Source organism: Erythrolamprus reginae, chromosome 5 (assembly GCF_031021105.1).
Source record: "Erythrolamprus reginae isolate rEryReg1 chromosome 5, rEryReg1.hap1, whole genome shotgun sequence".
NCBI lineage: Eukaryota > Metazoa > Chordata > Lepidosauria > Squamata > Dipsadidae > Erythrolamprus > Erythrolamprus reginae.
Window position 1 is genome coordinate 59,302,857 of NC_091954.1, and position 14,981 is coordinate 59,317,837.

Sequence of the window (14,981 nt, forward strand, 5' to 3'; positions counted from 1 at the left end):
GAGCAAAGGAGAGAGAAAGACATAGAGGAAGGGAAGGAGGGAGAGAGAAAGAGAGCAAAAAAGAGAGAAAGAAAGAAAGAGGGATGGAGAGAGAGAAAGAAGGGAAGGAAGGAAAAGAGAAAGAGGGAGAAATAGAGCGAAAGGGAGGAAGAGAGAGGGTTTTTTTGTCCAAACTTTTCTTTAGCCCTCCCCCCCGCCCCGCCCCCCCCCTTTCAGTGTTCCCCGGGATTTTGAAAATATGAATAATGTGCCGCGACTCAAAAAAGGTTGGGAAACACTGACTTAAACAACACAATCTAACTCCAAGTAAATCAAACTCTTATGAAATCAAACTATCCACTTAGGAAGCAACACCTATTGACAATCAATTTCACATGTTGTCAGCACATTCAACTTCTACAGAACAAAGTATTCAATGAGAATACAGTATTTCATTCATTCAGATCTAGGATGTGTTATTTGAGTGCTCCCTTTATTTTTTTGGACAGTATATTTTTTTAAAAAACCGCAAAGGATAAAAGCAGCGGTATGCTTTTATTGCGAGCATGGCGATAGCTGTTTCTTTTGGGCATTCTCCCCTCCCCTTCCCTCCACCCTCCGGAAAGGCTCGACAAATGGTGACCCGAATACCCGAAATACATCGGGACGAAGCGGAGAGGAAACCCTCCCTTTGCACTTCCGCCGAGTCACGTGACCCGAGCTCCCGTTTGAACGCCGGCTTCTTGCTCTTGCCTGCTTCTCGCGAGAGTTGACTGCTGTCCTCCGGTTTGTGGTGCGTGGTCGCTAAGGAGCCGCAGGAAAGGCAAGCGCGCGCAGTTTCCGTGAGGCCTGCCGGGAGTGAGGAGAGGAGTCCCTTTTTGCGTGCGAAGCCAAGGTGAGAGGCCTGCCCTTTTCTCCGTCCCTTCCCCGATTTTGGCGCAAAGGGAACGGGGCGAGGGGAGGGACTGCCTGTCTTTCCGAGAGCGGAGAGCCGTCTTTGTTCTTCCCCGGTTTTCAGGCCTCTCCTCCTTTCCTGCTTGTATTCTTCGGTGCTTGGCGCATTCTGTCTTCTGCCTAGGCCCGCTCGTTTGGGTTCCCTTCCGGGACGGCTAACTCTCCAGGTTACCTCAGTAATAATACCCAGGGACAGACGATTCGGATCCTGTTCTTGGTTGTTAGGTTTATGAGAAAATAGACGTCTTTTCCCCGTCCTTAGTCCCTTCCCCCGCGTGAAGCAGCTCCTCCAAGGCGGCTTTTATTCTCCGAAGGATGCCTTTAGATCTCTCTTCCCATTTTTTCCCTTTTTCCTCCCGCTCTGTTCTCGGGGAAATTTTAGTTATTGCAGCTCCTGAATTTCTAAACGTTTTTCTGCTTTGTTACATAAAAATGTGTACCTGCGTGAACTAGAAATAATGAAGGGCCTTTAATGCGCTTAACTAGGTGGTCACCTTTGTTTTCCTATGGAATTAAGATTCAGGCATATAGCGTTTAAAATTGGTGCGTTATATATGTGTGTGTGTGTGTGTGTGTGGGTACACACACACACACACACACACACACACATTCATATGTATATAGAGAATTATACATTATATATATATTTAATTTAATTTATTAGACTTGTATGCTGCCCCTCTCCGCAGACTGGGGGCGGCTCACAACAAAATGGTGACAGTGTAGCAAATCTAATATTAAATCTAATATAATACACACACACACATCTCCCCAGAAAAAAAGCAGTAATCCTGGCTTAAATAAACTGCAGGTTCATTTGTTTCAGAAAATAACAGCTAGTTTTGGTATACTAAAACCAAATTCATGTAAATTAGAATTGTACAGTTATTTCTTCACAGGCAAATCCCCTTTTAAATGATTAATAATAGCTATATTAATTACTAATATTAACTTAACTATTGGTATATGTAAGATGCCAACACAGTTAACTATGCAGCCTCTCAGCCTCTCTTATCAGCACATAATACTTCAGCTTGGCTTTTATTGATTTTCTATTTTCTATTTATCCATATCATTACTTTAATGAGTATTGCTACTACATTCCTCTCGGAAATCTGAATTGAACAGAAGGACTTAAATTTTTGTGTTATCTTATAAAAGATTGATGGATTTGATACGATACTGGATTTTATGTTTTCAAAATGGGCAGTGCTTTTTCAAACAGGTGTCTCAGTCCCATCTATTATGTATAGGCCAGTACAGGGGTAGACAAATTTGGCTCTTCTATGACTTGTGGACTTCAACTCCCAGAATTCCTGAGCTAGCATGATTGGCTCAGGAATTCTGGGAGTTGAAATCCACAAGCTAGCATGATTGGCTCAGGAATTCCACATGTCATAGAAGAGCCAACTACCTACCCCTGGGCTAGTAGAAAATTTTGTTGAAAAAAACATTCCTAGAGACAGAATGCCAACTTTTTTATCTTGTACTTGTCAGCAACATCAGGAAGACATAGGTCTGCAACATCTATGCTTGGGAAGTAAGGTTTCTGTGTATTTTGCACAAAATGTAAGAGTTTCTTTCTTCTGAAGTACTTACTAGAAATTTAGCATTGGAAGAGTGGTGGAATAAAAAGCTTCAGTATTGTATATTTAGGATTTCTTACTGTATATTTGATAAATGACTGCACACTATTTTAATAATGAAAAGCAGACAATCCAGTGTCTGTCTGAACTTGGGATAGGTAGCTTGATTTTTCCAAAGGTTTTGTATTAGAACTCCTATAACACCTATCATTATAACCCCACAAAAAATATATGGATACGTAAAGGTACTTTCAACTAATGTGGGAAATATGAAAAACATGGTGTCATTTTATTATGTACAATTGAGTTGTGAAACAGCAAAAAGATGGATATAGATACACATAATGATGCAAGGAATATTAAAGATTAACATTGAAATGAAACCAGAACTTTATGGATAGCAAATTAGAAAAGGTTTGTGTCAGAGATTGGATTTTTACCTGATAATTCCAGCAAGATTATGAGAAAAGTTTGAAAAATACAGAAATATGTAGAGTGGAGTAATGGTTTGTCAAGATAATAGAGTTAACAGAAATGGCAACATTATCTGTTTGATCAGGGGTGAGACAATAATATTTTTGTTTAAAATTGTGATTTCCTGATTTCAAAGGATTAAATATGGGCAGAAAGGAAATACTGATGCATCCTTAGAGAGGTAGGAAAAATAAAATGTCTTAGTGATTGTTCCAAACAAAATTGGAAGTTATTATATTTCTTTTCTTTTTCCTTTATTTAACCTACTTTTCACACATTTTTATCTTTTCTTTTTCTTACATGTTTATTTTTATTTCTATATACATTTTTTCAAGTTTCTTTTAATATTAAAAATAGTAGTCTGTCAAGCAGCACTGTTTTCATTTCTAGGCAGAAAATGTCTGCATATGCAAAAGGTTTTTTATAGACCTATGAATTGATAGTAGAAAGCTAATTCTAGATTTTGTTTTTGTGGTTATTGCCAGAATTAAAAGACCTACTCTCTTGTAACCTAGTAAATCTATGTTTCTCAACTCTAAGCCATATGAAACTTGTCTAATTAATATACAAATTGATTTTTCTAATACCTTCTGAAACAAATGTCAGATTTACCTATATTTTTCTCTTAATTTTTTTTTAAGAAGATAAATTTTATGTCAAACTTTTGGGCATCTGTATAGTGCTAATAAAACTATTTTATTTCTGTTGGGATTTTTAATATCCTATATTTATAGATTTAGTTTAAATGAAAGATGGGCAATTCATACATTGAAAATGACAACTCTGCACCTGTTTAAAATTTGATGTAAGGTTAAGATATAAAGGGTGAGATCATCCAAGGGCATGGGGTGAGGTATCATCAGTACGCTGATGATACCCAGCTTTACATCTCCACCCCATGTCCAATCAACGAAGCAGTGTAAGTGATGTGCCGGTGTCTGGAGGCTGTTGGGGCCTGGATGGGTGTCAACAGACTCAAACTCAACCCTGATAAGATGGAGTGGCTGTGGGTTTTGCCTCCCAAGGACAATTCCATCTGTCCGTCCATCACCCTGGGGGAGGGGAATTATTGACCCCCTCAGAGAGGGTCCGCAACTTGGGCGTCCTCCTTGATCCACAGCTGACATTAGAGAAACATCTTTCAGCTGTGGCGAGGGGGGCGTTTTACCAGGTTCGTCTGGTGCACCAGTTGCAGCCCTATTTGGACCAGGAGTCACTGCTCACAGTCACTCATGCCCTCATCACCTCGAGGCTCGACTACTGTAATGCTCTCTACATGGGGATACCTTTGAAAAGTGTTTGGAAACTTCTGATCGTGCAGAATGCAGCTGCGAGAGCAATCATGGGCTTTCCCAAAAATGCCCATATAACACCAACAATCCGCAGTCTGCATTGGTTTCCAATCAGTTTCCGGTCACAATTCAAAGTGTTGGTTATCACCTAAAAAGCCCTTCATGGCACCGGACTAGGGTATCTACGAGACCACCTTCTGCTGCACGAATCCCAGCGACCGGTTAGGTCCCACAGAGTGGGCCTTCTCTGGGTCCCGTCAATAAAACAATGTTGTTTGGCGGGGCCCAGGGGAAGAGCCTTCTCTGTGGCGGCCCCGGCCCTCTGGAACCAACTCCCCCCGGAGATTAGAATTGCCCCCACCCTCCTTGCCTTTCGTAAACTCCTTAAAACCCACCTCTGTCGTCAAGTGTGGGGGAACTGAGACATCTCCCCCTGCCTATGTAGTTCTAGTGCATGATATGACTGTATGTATGTTTTTTATATTGGGGTTCCTTGCTTTTAGATTTTTAAATGTATAATCGTTATCTTAGATTTTAATTATTAGATTTGTCGGTATATATTGTTTTTGTCACTGTTGTGAGCCGCCCCGAGTCTGCGGAGAGGGGCGGCATACAAATCTAATAAATAATATAATAATAATAATAATAATAATAATAATAATAATAATAATAATAATAGCAAAAATTGTAAAGAGGCGTTATATTTTTATTAATGCAATTTGTATAGGACTGCCTTTGTAAACTTCAACTCTAAGATAATATGACTGCTGGGTTGTTTTTCAGTTTGGCAGTTTTCATTTCTCCTGTATGTAAACTTTTGTGATAATAATCTTGTTTGCACTTTCTCTGTTGGTCTTACATGAAACATATTTTTGAATGTACAGAGTAAGATCCACTAGATACAGGTCGTCTTGAACTTTTAAGAAGATACTTAATACAACTATATTATCTTGCTTTAATTTGTTGTCCAGTTTCTCTATTTCCCCTTAACTCTTTGGATATTTTATATTGTTGCTTAAATATTTACAGGTTTTCGGCTTACTTTTAATATAGCTTGATGTATCCAAAAATATGCCCAAAATTTTAGGTTTATTTATTATGACTAAGAAAGTATTAACAGTCTTTTCAAAGCTTAATTTTGAAAGTGGAGATTGAAATTAGACCAAAATATATGCTGAAGGTCAAAAAGGAAAAAAAAATGTTTTAACCATGTCCAGTTGTAGTTCAGATATCAACATGCTGAGATTTATGTATAAATAACCATACAATAATATGGTTTACCTTTACATTTACATTTCTCTTTCATGATTACTTGGGTCATGCGTGCATCTTGCTAACTATGAAGAGTTATAGTATTCAGCCTGTTAATCTCAATTCATTTTCTCTTATGGTCTCAAATACAGAAAAAAACAAGGAGCTTGAAATAAAATTCTTAATAAATAAATAATCTGGCCATTAAACTGTACATATAATTAATTTGGTTTATATTATAGCTTCTTCTTTTTTTGTAGATGTCAGAAGACCTGGCAAAACAATTAGCTAGTTATAAAGCTCAGTTACAACAAGTTGAAGCTGCTTTGACAGGAAATGGAGATAATGAAGATTTATTAAAACTCAAGAAAGATTTGCAGGTGAGAACTGAGAAGAAATAAATTTGCTAATTGAATGTTTCCTATATAGAGAGAAGACCTCTGCAGAATTGCATTTGACTGCTTCTGAAGACCATCTGCTAGGAGACTAGTGGATGTCTTTGTGAAATTGGTTAGCCACTATGAGATCAGACTGCTGGATTAGATGTCCAGGGGTCCGGACTAACAGGGAACTGCTTGTTTTTAAGTTTGTTATAGTAGTATCGTAATCAGAATGTGTTCCAAAATAAGATTAAGTCTTAATTAAGCATAAAGTAAATTATTATGTAAATATTAATAAGTTTTTCTTATGGGTTAAATTAGCTTCAGAAGAACTAATGTTATCTGCTTAAAGGGATTGTAGTCTAAAATTGCATAAATATGGTTATAAATAAAAATATTTTGAAGTCTGGTTTAGGTATATACATTATACAAACTATCATTTTAAAGTAATTTTCTTCTGTGTAAGAGTATATTGAAAACACATTTTAAGCTAGTATTTGTTATCTTTTGATCTACTATTTCTAATGAGTCCTTTTTCACAGTATCTTTCTTGAGTGTTAAAATATCCTCAGTTATACTGTCCTACAGCAGTCAGTTAAACAGGGACTGTTTAATCTAAGGGAAATATATTCAAATGGTAAGGCTCTTGAACCACATAGGGTTTGTGAGTTCTTTACACATTGTTTTTTCAAATGCTCTGTAGCTTATAATTCAAAGATGACTAACATTTGAATTAATTGTAATTCAACTTCAGGGTGCATAAAAATACAGCAGGGTGAAAGTCACAAAAGAGTATTTTTTTAAAAAAAGATGAGTAATAGTGAAGACAACATTATTTATTTACTGAGGTATGCTTTGCATATATTAAAATGTATTTTGATGCTTCCAAGAATACATAGATATTTTGCATCATTAATTATTTTTAATAAAAATGTTAAAAAATTAAATAATATTTACTTATTCTTTCTGTTTCTGTTATATTAGCTGAAATATAATGATATAAATACAGAATGGGGTATTTATATGTAATTGTTCGTATATGATATGAATATACTGTGACATTCTTAAGAAAATAAATATTCAAAAAAGGCTAGGCTATGTAATATTTCAGATTCAGTTTTAAAGTTACTGTGATGAGTGCCTTTCATTAAAACAGGCAAGTCTTTTCCTAGGATTAGGAAAAGGCAGTTGTTACATGAGTCATGCAACCATATTTTTCTAGTAAAGAGATGCAGCTGCTTTAAGGGCTACAGATGAGGGCTGTATTTGCTATCTCGTTGACATTGGGGCACCTTTTAGGGATTGACTTTGAAATATTGTACTGTAAATAAAGTTTTCCTGTGCTTTTCAGACTGTTATTGTATACATTGCAGTTGGTAAATGTTGTAAATACAGTAAATACTTTTCAAAAGTTGTGGGGATAGAGAGAGATACTTAATGTTTAAATTATTGCTTTTTTTTCTGCCACCAGGAAGTTATAGAACTAACTAAAGACCTCCTTTCAACACAACCTTCAGAAACTCTTGCAAATTCTGATAGTTCTGCGTCTGCCCTTCCCAGTCACACTTGGAAAGTTGGAGACAGATGTATGGCAATATGGAGTGAAGATGGACAGTAAGTGTAGAAAACAACCTTCTGTACAGTTACATGAAATAATAGAATTTCATGGTAAGATACTTCCCTTTGGTTTATATTCTCCCCGTCTCCATCATGGTAAACACCAGCTTGGCAAAAATACAGTAGTACAGTAGTCAGTCTTGGTGTCTTTTAAATTATAATTTGTCATTAAACAGCATAATGACCAAAGTGTGGAGAGTACCAAGATGGGGATGGCTAGTTAAAGGGAGTGCAGATATCAATATGTATCTTAAACACGTACGTTATTTGAGAATATATTGTGTTAGTAAATTTTACTTAGTCTATATTAGTACAATCTCTAATAATTTAAAATTTGGAATACAGTAATCAAAGTGGTGTGATAACAATTTTCATTACTAACTGAGAGGAAAATGCTAAGAATATCATTTGGAGAGGGGGGGGGAAATGGAAAAGAAGGGAAGAAGCCAAAGAAGAATCTGCTGTCCACACCAACCTTTCTTTTTATATATATAACAAACACATTTTTTTAAAATGAGAGAATTGGGCTCAGAAATGGCAGATTAGTTTGTTTACTGTTACATTCATATAGAAGGCTGTTACTTTGGTAAATGTTTTCTTTCTGTGTTGCTTTGGAGCCCTTTTAAGGGCTCTGTCCTTCTGCAACTCCCTGGTAGTCCTAAACTTACAACCATTCATTTATGACCATTCAAGATTATAATGGCATTGAAAACATTGACTTACAACCAGTTCTCATGCTTACAACTAATATAGCATCCCTATAGATATGTGATTAAAATTTTGGTGTTTGGTAACTGGCAATGTGATCACCATTTGCAACCTTCCCAATTGGCCTCTGACAAAGTCAATGTCAGAAGTCTGATTCATTTAACAGCCACATAATTCAGTTAACAACTACAGTGATTTGCTTAACAACCATGTCAAAAAGTTGTAAAATTGGGTATGATTCACAACAATTGCCATGCTTAACAAGGGAAATTCTGGTCTCAATTGTGGTCATAAGTTGAGGACTACCTATGTTTTAGAGAGCAGACTTTTCTCCAAAATAATGCAGGGAATACTGCAGCTGGGGAGTATTCTTTTTACAATAATATATTCACCTTATGATGGAGTAACAAAAGGCAAGCTTTTATTCTTGAATTTAACACTAATGTTAATGAGCTGCCTTTTTAGTGGCATATGGAATTCTTCCATCTGAAGGAAATTACTGTTTTATTTATTTTATTTATTAAATATAATATGCCCTCAATCTTCTATCCTTTTCTCTCAACAATAACAATTCTATTATATGTTGGTTTCCATTTTTGTTACTTATGGCCACTGAAGCATAGACAGCATTTGCAGTTCCCAAAAACTGCAGAGAATGGAGTGTCAAATGTCATTCTAGTGTGTTGAACTAAATTGTTTAGAACTTTAGATTTTTGAGATAGCTTAGTGGAATAGGAAAGAAAAATTGGTGCTTTGTGGAGTTAAGAATGAGGAGAATGACTTGATTTGGGAGCAGCCAAGATTTTTCTGGGGCTGAAATAGGTACTTGAATTTTTTTGAAGCTAAAGAGTCCATTTGGATCAGGCGAATTTCTGCAACTTTAACTAAGACCATATAGATTGTACATTTCCTCAGGTATTCCTGAGAGCAAAAAAAAAATATGGTATTATAGCCAGTTAATCTAGCGGTTAAGACACTAGAGTAGAAACCAACAGACTGAAGTATAGTCCTGTTTTAGGCATGAAAACTGTCTGCGTGACTTTGGACCAGTCACTGACTCTCAGTCCAATTCACCTCACAGAATTATTGTGAGGAGGAAGATAAGAGGAAGGAATATTAGTGCCACCTTGAGTTATTTATAAAATAATAAAGTAGGATATAAATAAATTAGAAAATCAGATTGGAGTATGAATTGTACACTTATAAAATATGTATATACATATTTTAATGTATGATAATATTAGATTTATTTATTTATTTATTTATTGGATTTGTATGCCGCCCCTCTCCGCAGACTCGGGGCGGCTAACAACAGTAAGATGATTTTGAGTCTCAGGTGACGTGACTGAAAAAAACTGGATAACCATCTTTATAATTGATATTACCACTGTAATAGATCACAATTGTCAGTATATTCTGTTGTTTGAATATCGGTAATTCTGTCTTTATTTTTAGGAAGAGATATGTCATTAGGATAGTTGTTAATTTAGAGTTTAACAATGCAATCCTATACATAACTGCTCAGAAATAAATCCTATTTTATTCAATAGGGTTAAGATCAACATGAGATAACTCATGCTGAGAAAGTAAATGTAAATGTAAAATAATAACCCTCAGAATTAATTGTCAATATCAATCCACTATTAATCAGAAATCTATTGAAATGTAATCATTGCATGTTTAAGTTTTGCAGGGTTGAGTCTTAAACCTTTACTCACATGCTTACAGCCATGATATCTTTACAGGTGTTATGAAGCTGAAATTGAAGAGATAGATGAAGAGAATGGTACAGCTGCAATCACGTTCGCAGGATATGGTAATGCTGAAGTCACGCCTCTACTCAATTTGAAGCCGGTGGAAGAGGGAAGAAAAGCAAAGGAAGATAGTGGCAACAAGCCTATGTCCAAGTAAGTGATGAAAATTGTTTCTATCTTTAAGGTGTGGTACCAATTTTTAAAAAGTGCTATAATTAAAATGATGGGTATTCTCATTCAGAGATTACATATAGATAAGTGTTGAAGTCACATATTTTTAAAAGAAGAAAAAAATCCAAACCAATGTAGGTGCTTAGGCTATGTAGCAGACTGTGCTGAATTTTGAATAATTAAACAGGATAATTTGGATTGAATTTATGGCTGCATAGGCAAAGTGGAATCCCCATGAATCACCTCCAAATGAACAGGGAAAGTTTGTGAATTGTTTGCAAAACTGCAAAAGAACTACATTGCTTCCATGTCTTTATAATATACAAAGACATGGGAATGAAGTGGAAATGATAGGTGTATCATCTAAATCATAGGACTGAGTTCTTCTGCTGCAGCTCATTTCCACACAAACTCCATTATGGAGGCCTGCAGTGTGTTGTAAGTTACATTATTATGTAACATTGTTGCCATTCTTTTTACCACCTTCTCTCTTCTGCCATAATGCCAGGTAGATATTGACACCTGTTAAAGGGCAAGCAAACTTGTAAAAACTATAAAGTTATTGCCCACTGCAGTGCATTAATCTTCTCCAAAGAGCCATGAGGTTTCCCCTTAGAAAACTCCACTCATAGATCACCAGTTTCAGATGTAGGAATCCATTGACTTTGACAAGGATATGAAGGTAGATTGGGAAGAGAAAATCCTTATTGTCACCACCAACACTTTCACCACCTTCCTTTTGTAAAGATTTCTTTTTTATCAAATACCATAAATAGAAGTTGGGAAAAATTTAACCAAATGGTAAACTGCTATTATTATAATCACTTTTCTAAAATAAAATAAATCAGTATTTAAGGACCTACCTGTAACTTTTCTACATGTTTCTTTAAAACTAGTTAGTTTTCATTATTTCAGGAAACATAAGTAACAGTGAACAAATCTCATGCCATCCTGTAGAGGTATAAAGAAATTCCAGCCATTTATGGTTTTTTTCTGTTAATCAGTGGATGGTTTTATATTAAATTTTGTGAAATCAAACAGGCATCTTCTATTTCAGTAGTGTGAATGTGCAGCACCTAAATACATGGTTATGTTGACTGTTTAAATCAATCTGTAATCTGATTCTGCCTGAGGATAATGAAATTTATTCCAGATTCAGAAAGATTGGTCTATAACATATACTGTTAGCTGTTAGACTTGTTTTTGCTCTATGACTGAATTTTTAAATATTAATTTGATGAATAAAACAAATCCTATAATACTTAATCAGGATTAAGTATTTGCTATACAAAAGTGCTTTAGGCTTGTGAAAAAAATTACCTACCTTGGAACAAATTTTAAGTTTGTTCTGGAGTTATTCCATTTGCAAGAAGCAAAATAATTTCAGCTGACTTCTAAAAGAGCTTTGTTAGTAGTGTATGAAAGTAGGATTGCTGTGCTTTATTGAAACTTGCAATGCACAGATTGCTTTACAGAAAGAATGACAGCACTCTCTGCAGCTGGAGAATGAAATAGGCGTGGACAGCTGAAGCCCTTTGTACTGAGAGTTTGTCTTTACATTCACCTAGTTCAAGGTGAGACTCTCTTAATCAGTGTATCCTTGCTTTTGTCTACATGTTCTGAGAATAAAAGTGAATTTATAACAAATTAGGTTAGGTAACTAGGTTATGAGCTATCTAAGTAACCTTCAATGACATTTTACTTTTTAGAAAAGAAATGATTGCTCAGCAACGAGAATATAAAAAGAAAAAAGCTTTGAAAAAGGCCCAGCGTATCAAAGAACTTGAACAGGAACGAGAAGATCAGAAAGTCAAATGGCAGCAGTTCAACAATAGAGCATATTCAAAAAACAAAAAAGGCCAGGTGCGTATGTGATGCATCTTAGTGTATTGGAGGTATAGAATTATGACAATCAGGTTGCTGTGATGGTTACCAGGCTGGAAACCGGAGAGTGACTCCTAGTTCTATCTTAGGCACAAACCTCCAACTAGGTGACTTTGGGCAAGTCATTATCTCTCATCCTTATAGGAAAGAAGTGGCAAACCATTTCCTGAAAATCTTTCCAAGAGAAATATATATATCAGAAGAAAAATATGGGATTTTGTGATAGTATTTTTTTCACACTTTTAACAGTTTGGGGTAGTTTGCAATTTTACAAGATAAATTAATAGAAAAGTTAATGCAGAATTATAAAACTTTAGGGCAAAGAGGTAGGCAAAATATTTTGAATTCCAGTAGTTCCGAGACTAAAATAAATGTATTATTAGAGCTATTTGGTGTTTAGAATAGCTCTGTAGTTTGAACCCTGCTATTTTGAGTTCAGAATATTTCCAAAATAATCAAAGAACATTCCACAGAACATTTTTAATTTGAAATGTTTTACAAAACAAGGCTTTTATGCTGTGACAATCCATAATAATGTTTTGTGTATCTCAGATTGTTAAATTTTCTGTGGCCCATTGAAATAGAATTTAATCAATCTCTTTCTATAGAAATAAACCAAATAGATAAAATTTATATGATTCAGGAGTATTTAATCTGATAAACTGCATCATTGATATAGTAATTTATTATTTGTTGCATTTTGAAAGTAATTAAAATTGTATTTTTAATTTGTTCCATAGGTAAAGCGGAGCATCTTTGCTTCTCCTGAGAGCGTTACAGGAAAGGTTGGCGTTGGGACCTGTGGAATTGCAGATAAACCTATGACACAGTATCAAGATACATCAAAGTATAATGTCAGACATTTGATGCCCCAGTAATTAAGGGGGGGATTGTCATATTTGCAGGGCTTTACGTTTATCTTTTTATTGTTATATTTTTCTATCAGTAAACAATTGGTGCGTAATGAAAATGGTGTTGCCATCACTTGGCTTTTGCTGGTACAAGCCTTAATAATTACAAATATTCAGATGACCCCGTTATTGTTTTAAAATTTTGTATAGATATGCACAAGTTAAGAGTGTTGAAGAAATGCCCTTTGCAATATTTTGAAGTCTTCGGTCTGATACAGTGTCTTTACACAGGCACATACTGAGAATACTGCCAAGCAAACAAGGATATAATAAAATAATTATTCCATATTTTTGCTCTGTTTGATGTCTAACAGTCCTGTTACCTTCCTACAAGAGCATTATTGTTCTTTATTTGTTCAGAAATAATTCAGTTGAAATATTTATTGGGATTTTACTCTGATTAAATATAGACTGGAATGTGCTGATAGGAAGGGTTTTTCATCTGAAAAAGCAGAACCCTAGACATACAATCTTGGAAAAGATAAAAAGAATTTATGCTTAACAATGACTGTTTCCTCAAGATGAGGGTTTGGTCCCAAATCACACATCCTTTCATTAGTGCTGTGTGATCATCAAAAATGTATCGTAACTTCCTAAGTCAGTCCAAACCTGGTACAAGAACATGGTAATTTCCCCACCCTAACTACACATGAGACCTTCATATTGAGTATGGAGTAGCTTAGAAACCTGCCAAACATTTTGTTATAGTTAAAAAACTCATGAGATTTTTCTTTTCTCTCAGTGGAGTGAAAAAATATTAGAAATTGTATTGTGTTTTTAAATACCAAATTTTCTAAGTCTGAAAAAAGCAGGATATCTCTTCAGAAAAAAAACATGCCTAGCACTGGTAAATTGGAAAAGTGTATTTATAGAAGTTAAAGTTAATAAGGATTTAGTTATTAGCTATGTAAGTTTTTCTCAGTAATTTTCAAGGATGGACTAGCACTTTAAAACTGTGAGATATTAATTAAACATTTGGAAGTTAACTTCCACTGAAAATGTAATGGCTTATTATGATGCAGTTATTTAACATACTGCAAAGAGTCATTTAATGCTTACTCAATTTTACAGTTGATCCAGCTCTACTTAAGTATAGTTGGTGTCATCTCCCAATAATGCCACAATGCAACTCTTTTACTTTAGCTGAATGTTCTTGATTTTATTTGGAAAACCATGTATAAATGTTCTGGCATTCTTGTCTCTTCTGGGTGAAATTGCTTCCCTTTGCTGTGTGTAATGCTTAGGGTAGTAATGACATCTTTTAATCTTACAAATGTGTTTAAGAGAAAAAGTTAATGTATAGCCCTGTATACAGTGTAGATAAATATTTTTGTAAAATATGGTGTTAATGAACAAGAGTAAATTTAGTTATTACTCTTATTAAATAATTCAAAAGTAATTCCTGCTCATTAATCTGACTCCTATTGCTTATGTCTGTTACATTGTAGTTCCCTTTTGTAATTTGTTTTCTGAATTAAAATCAGGTAACATCAATACTTGTTGATACATTCATTAGTGAAAGTCTGCCAGTTTATCTGCATAAATCCATAAATAGTAGATTATAATCCATCTATAGATTCTTCCCCTCAACAAAAAGGCAAAATAATTTTTATTACTATGTTGATCTGAGTTTTGTATGTAACTTTTATTAAAATAAAGTGTTTAAAATCTGTGTGCTATGTCCCTAAAACCTTGTTGAAATGATTTTATATAACTTGATATAGCATTATTAAAGAGGAGGAGAAATGGGTTATCCAAGTAGAAACGTGCTGATTTTACCATTTATAAGGAAAATGCTGTTATAAAGGTGTGGTATGTCCTGGAAATAATATGACTATATTTTGAGCTTTTGGGTACTAGCTGAACAACATAATTGCAAACTTTGTGTTATAATATTTTATGGATAAATAAATATCTTCTGTATTTGGGAAAAATAATTTCTGAAATACATAAAAAGCTAGAATTGTTGGAAAATAACAAACTGAGTTCACTAAAGAAGCTTAGGATCCGAGTCTGTAAC

General features: G+C 34.9%; 1 protein-coding gene across 1 annotated transcript; it reads left to right on the plus strand.

Moving 5' to 3' along the window:
* Positions 1-734: 734 nt before the first annotated feature.
* Positions 735-14,651, plus strand: SMNDC1 (survival motor neuron domain containing 1). The gene is made up of 6 exons (XM_070752726.1): positions 735-874; positions 5,797-5,916; positions 7,388-7,530; positions 9,987-10,148; positions 11,876-12,029; positions 12,791-14,651. The coding sequence occupies exons 2-6, from the start codon at positions 5,797-5,799 to the stop codon at positions 12,926-12,928; spliced, it is 717 nt and encodes a 238-aa protein (XP_070608827.1). The 5' UTR covers positions 735-874; the 3' UTR covers positions 12,929-14,651.
* Positions 14,652-14,981: the final 330 nt, after the last annotated feature.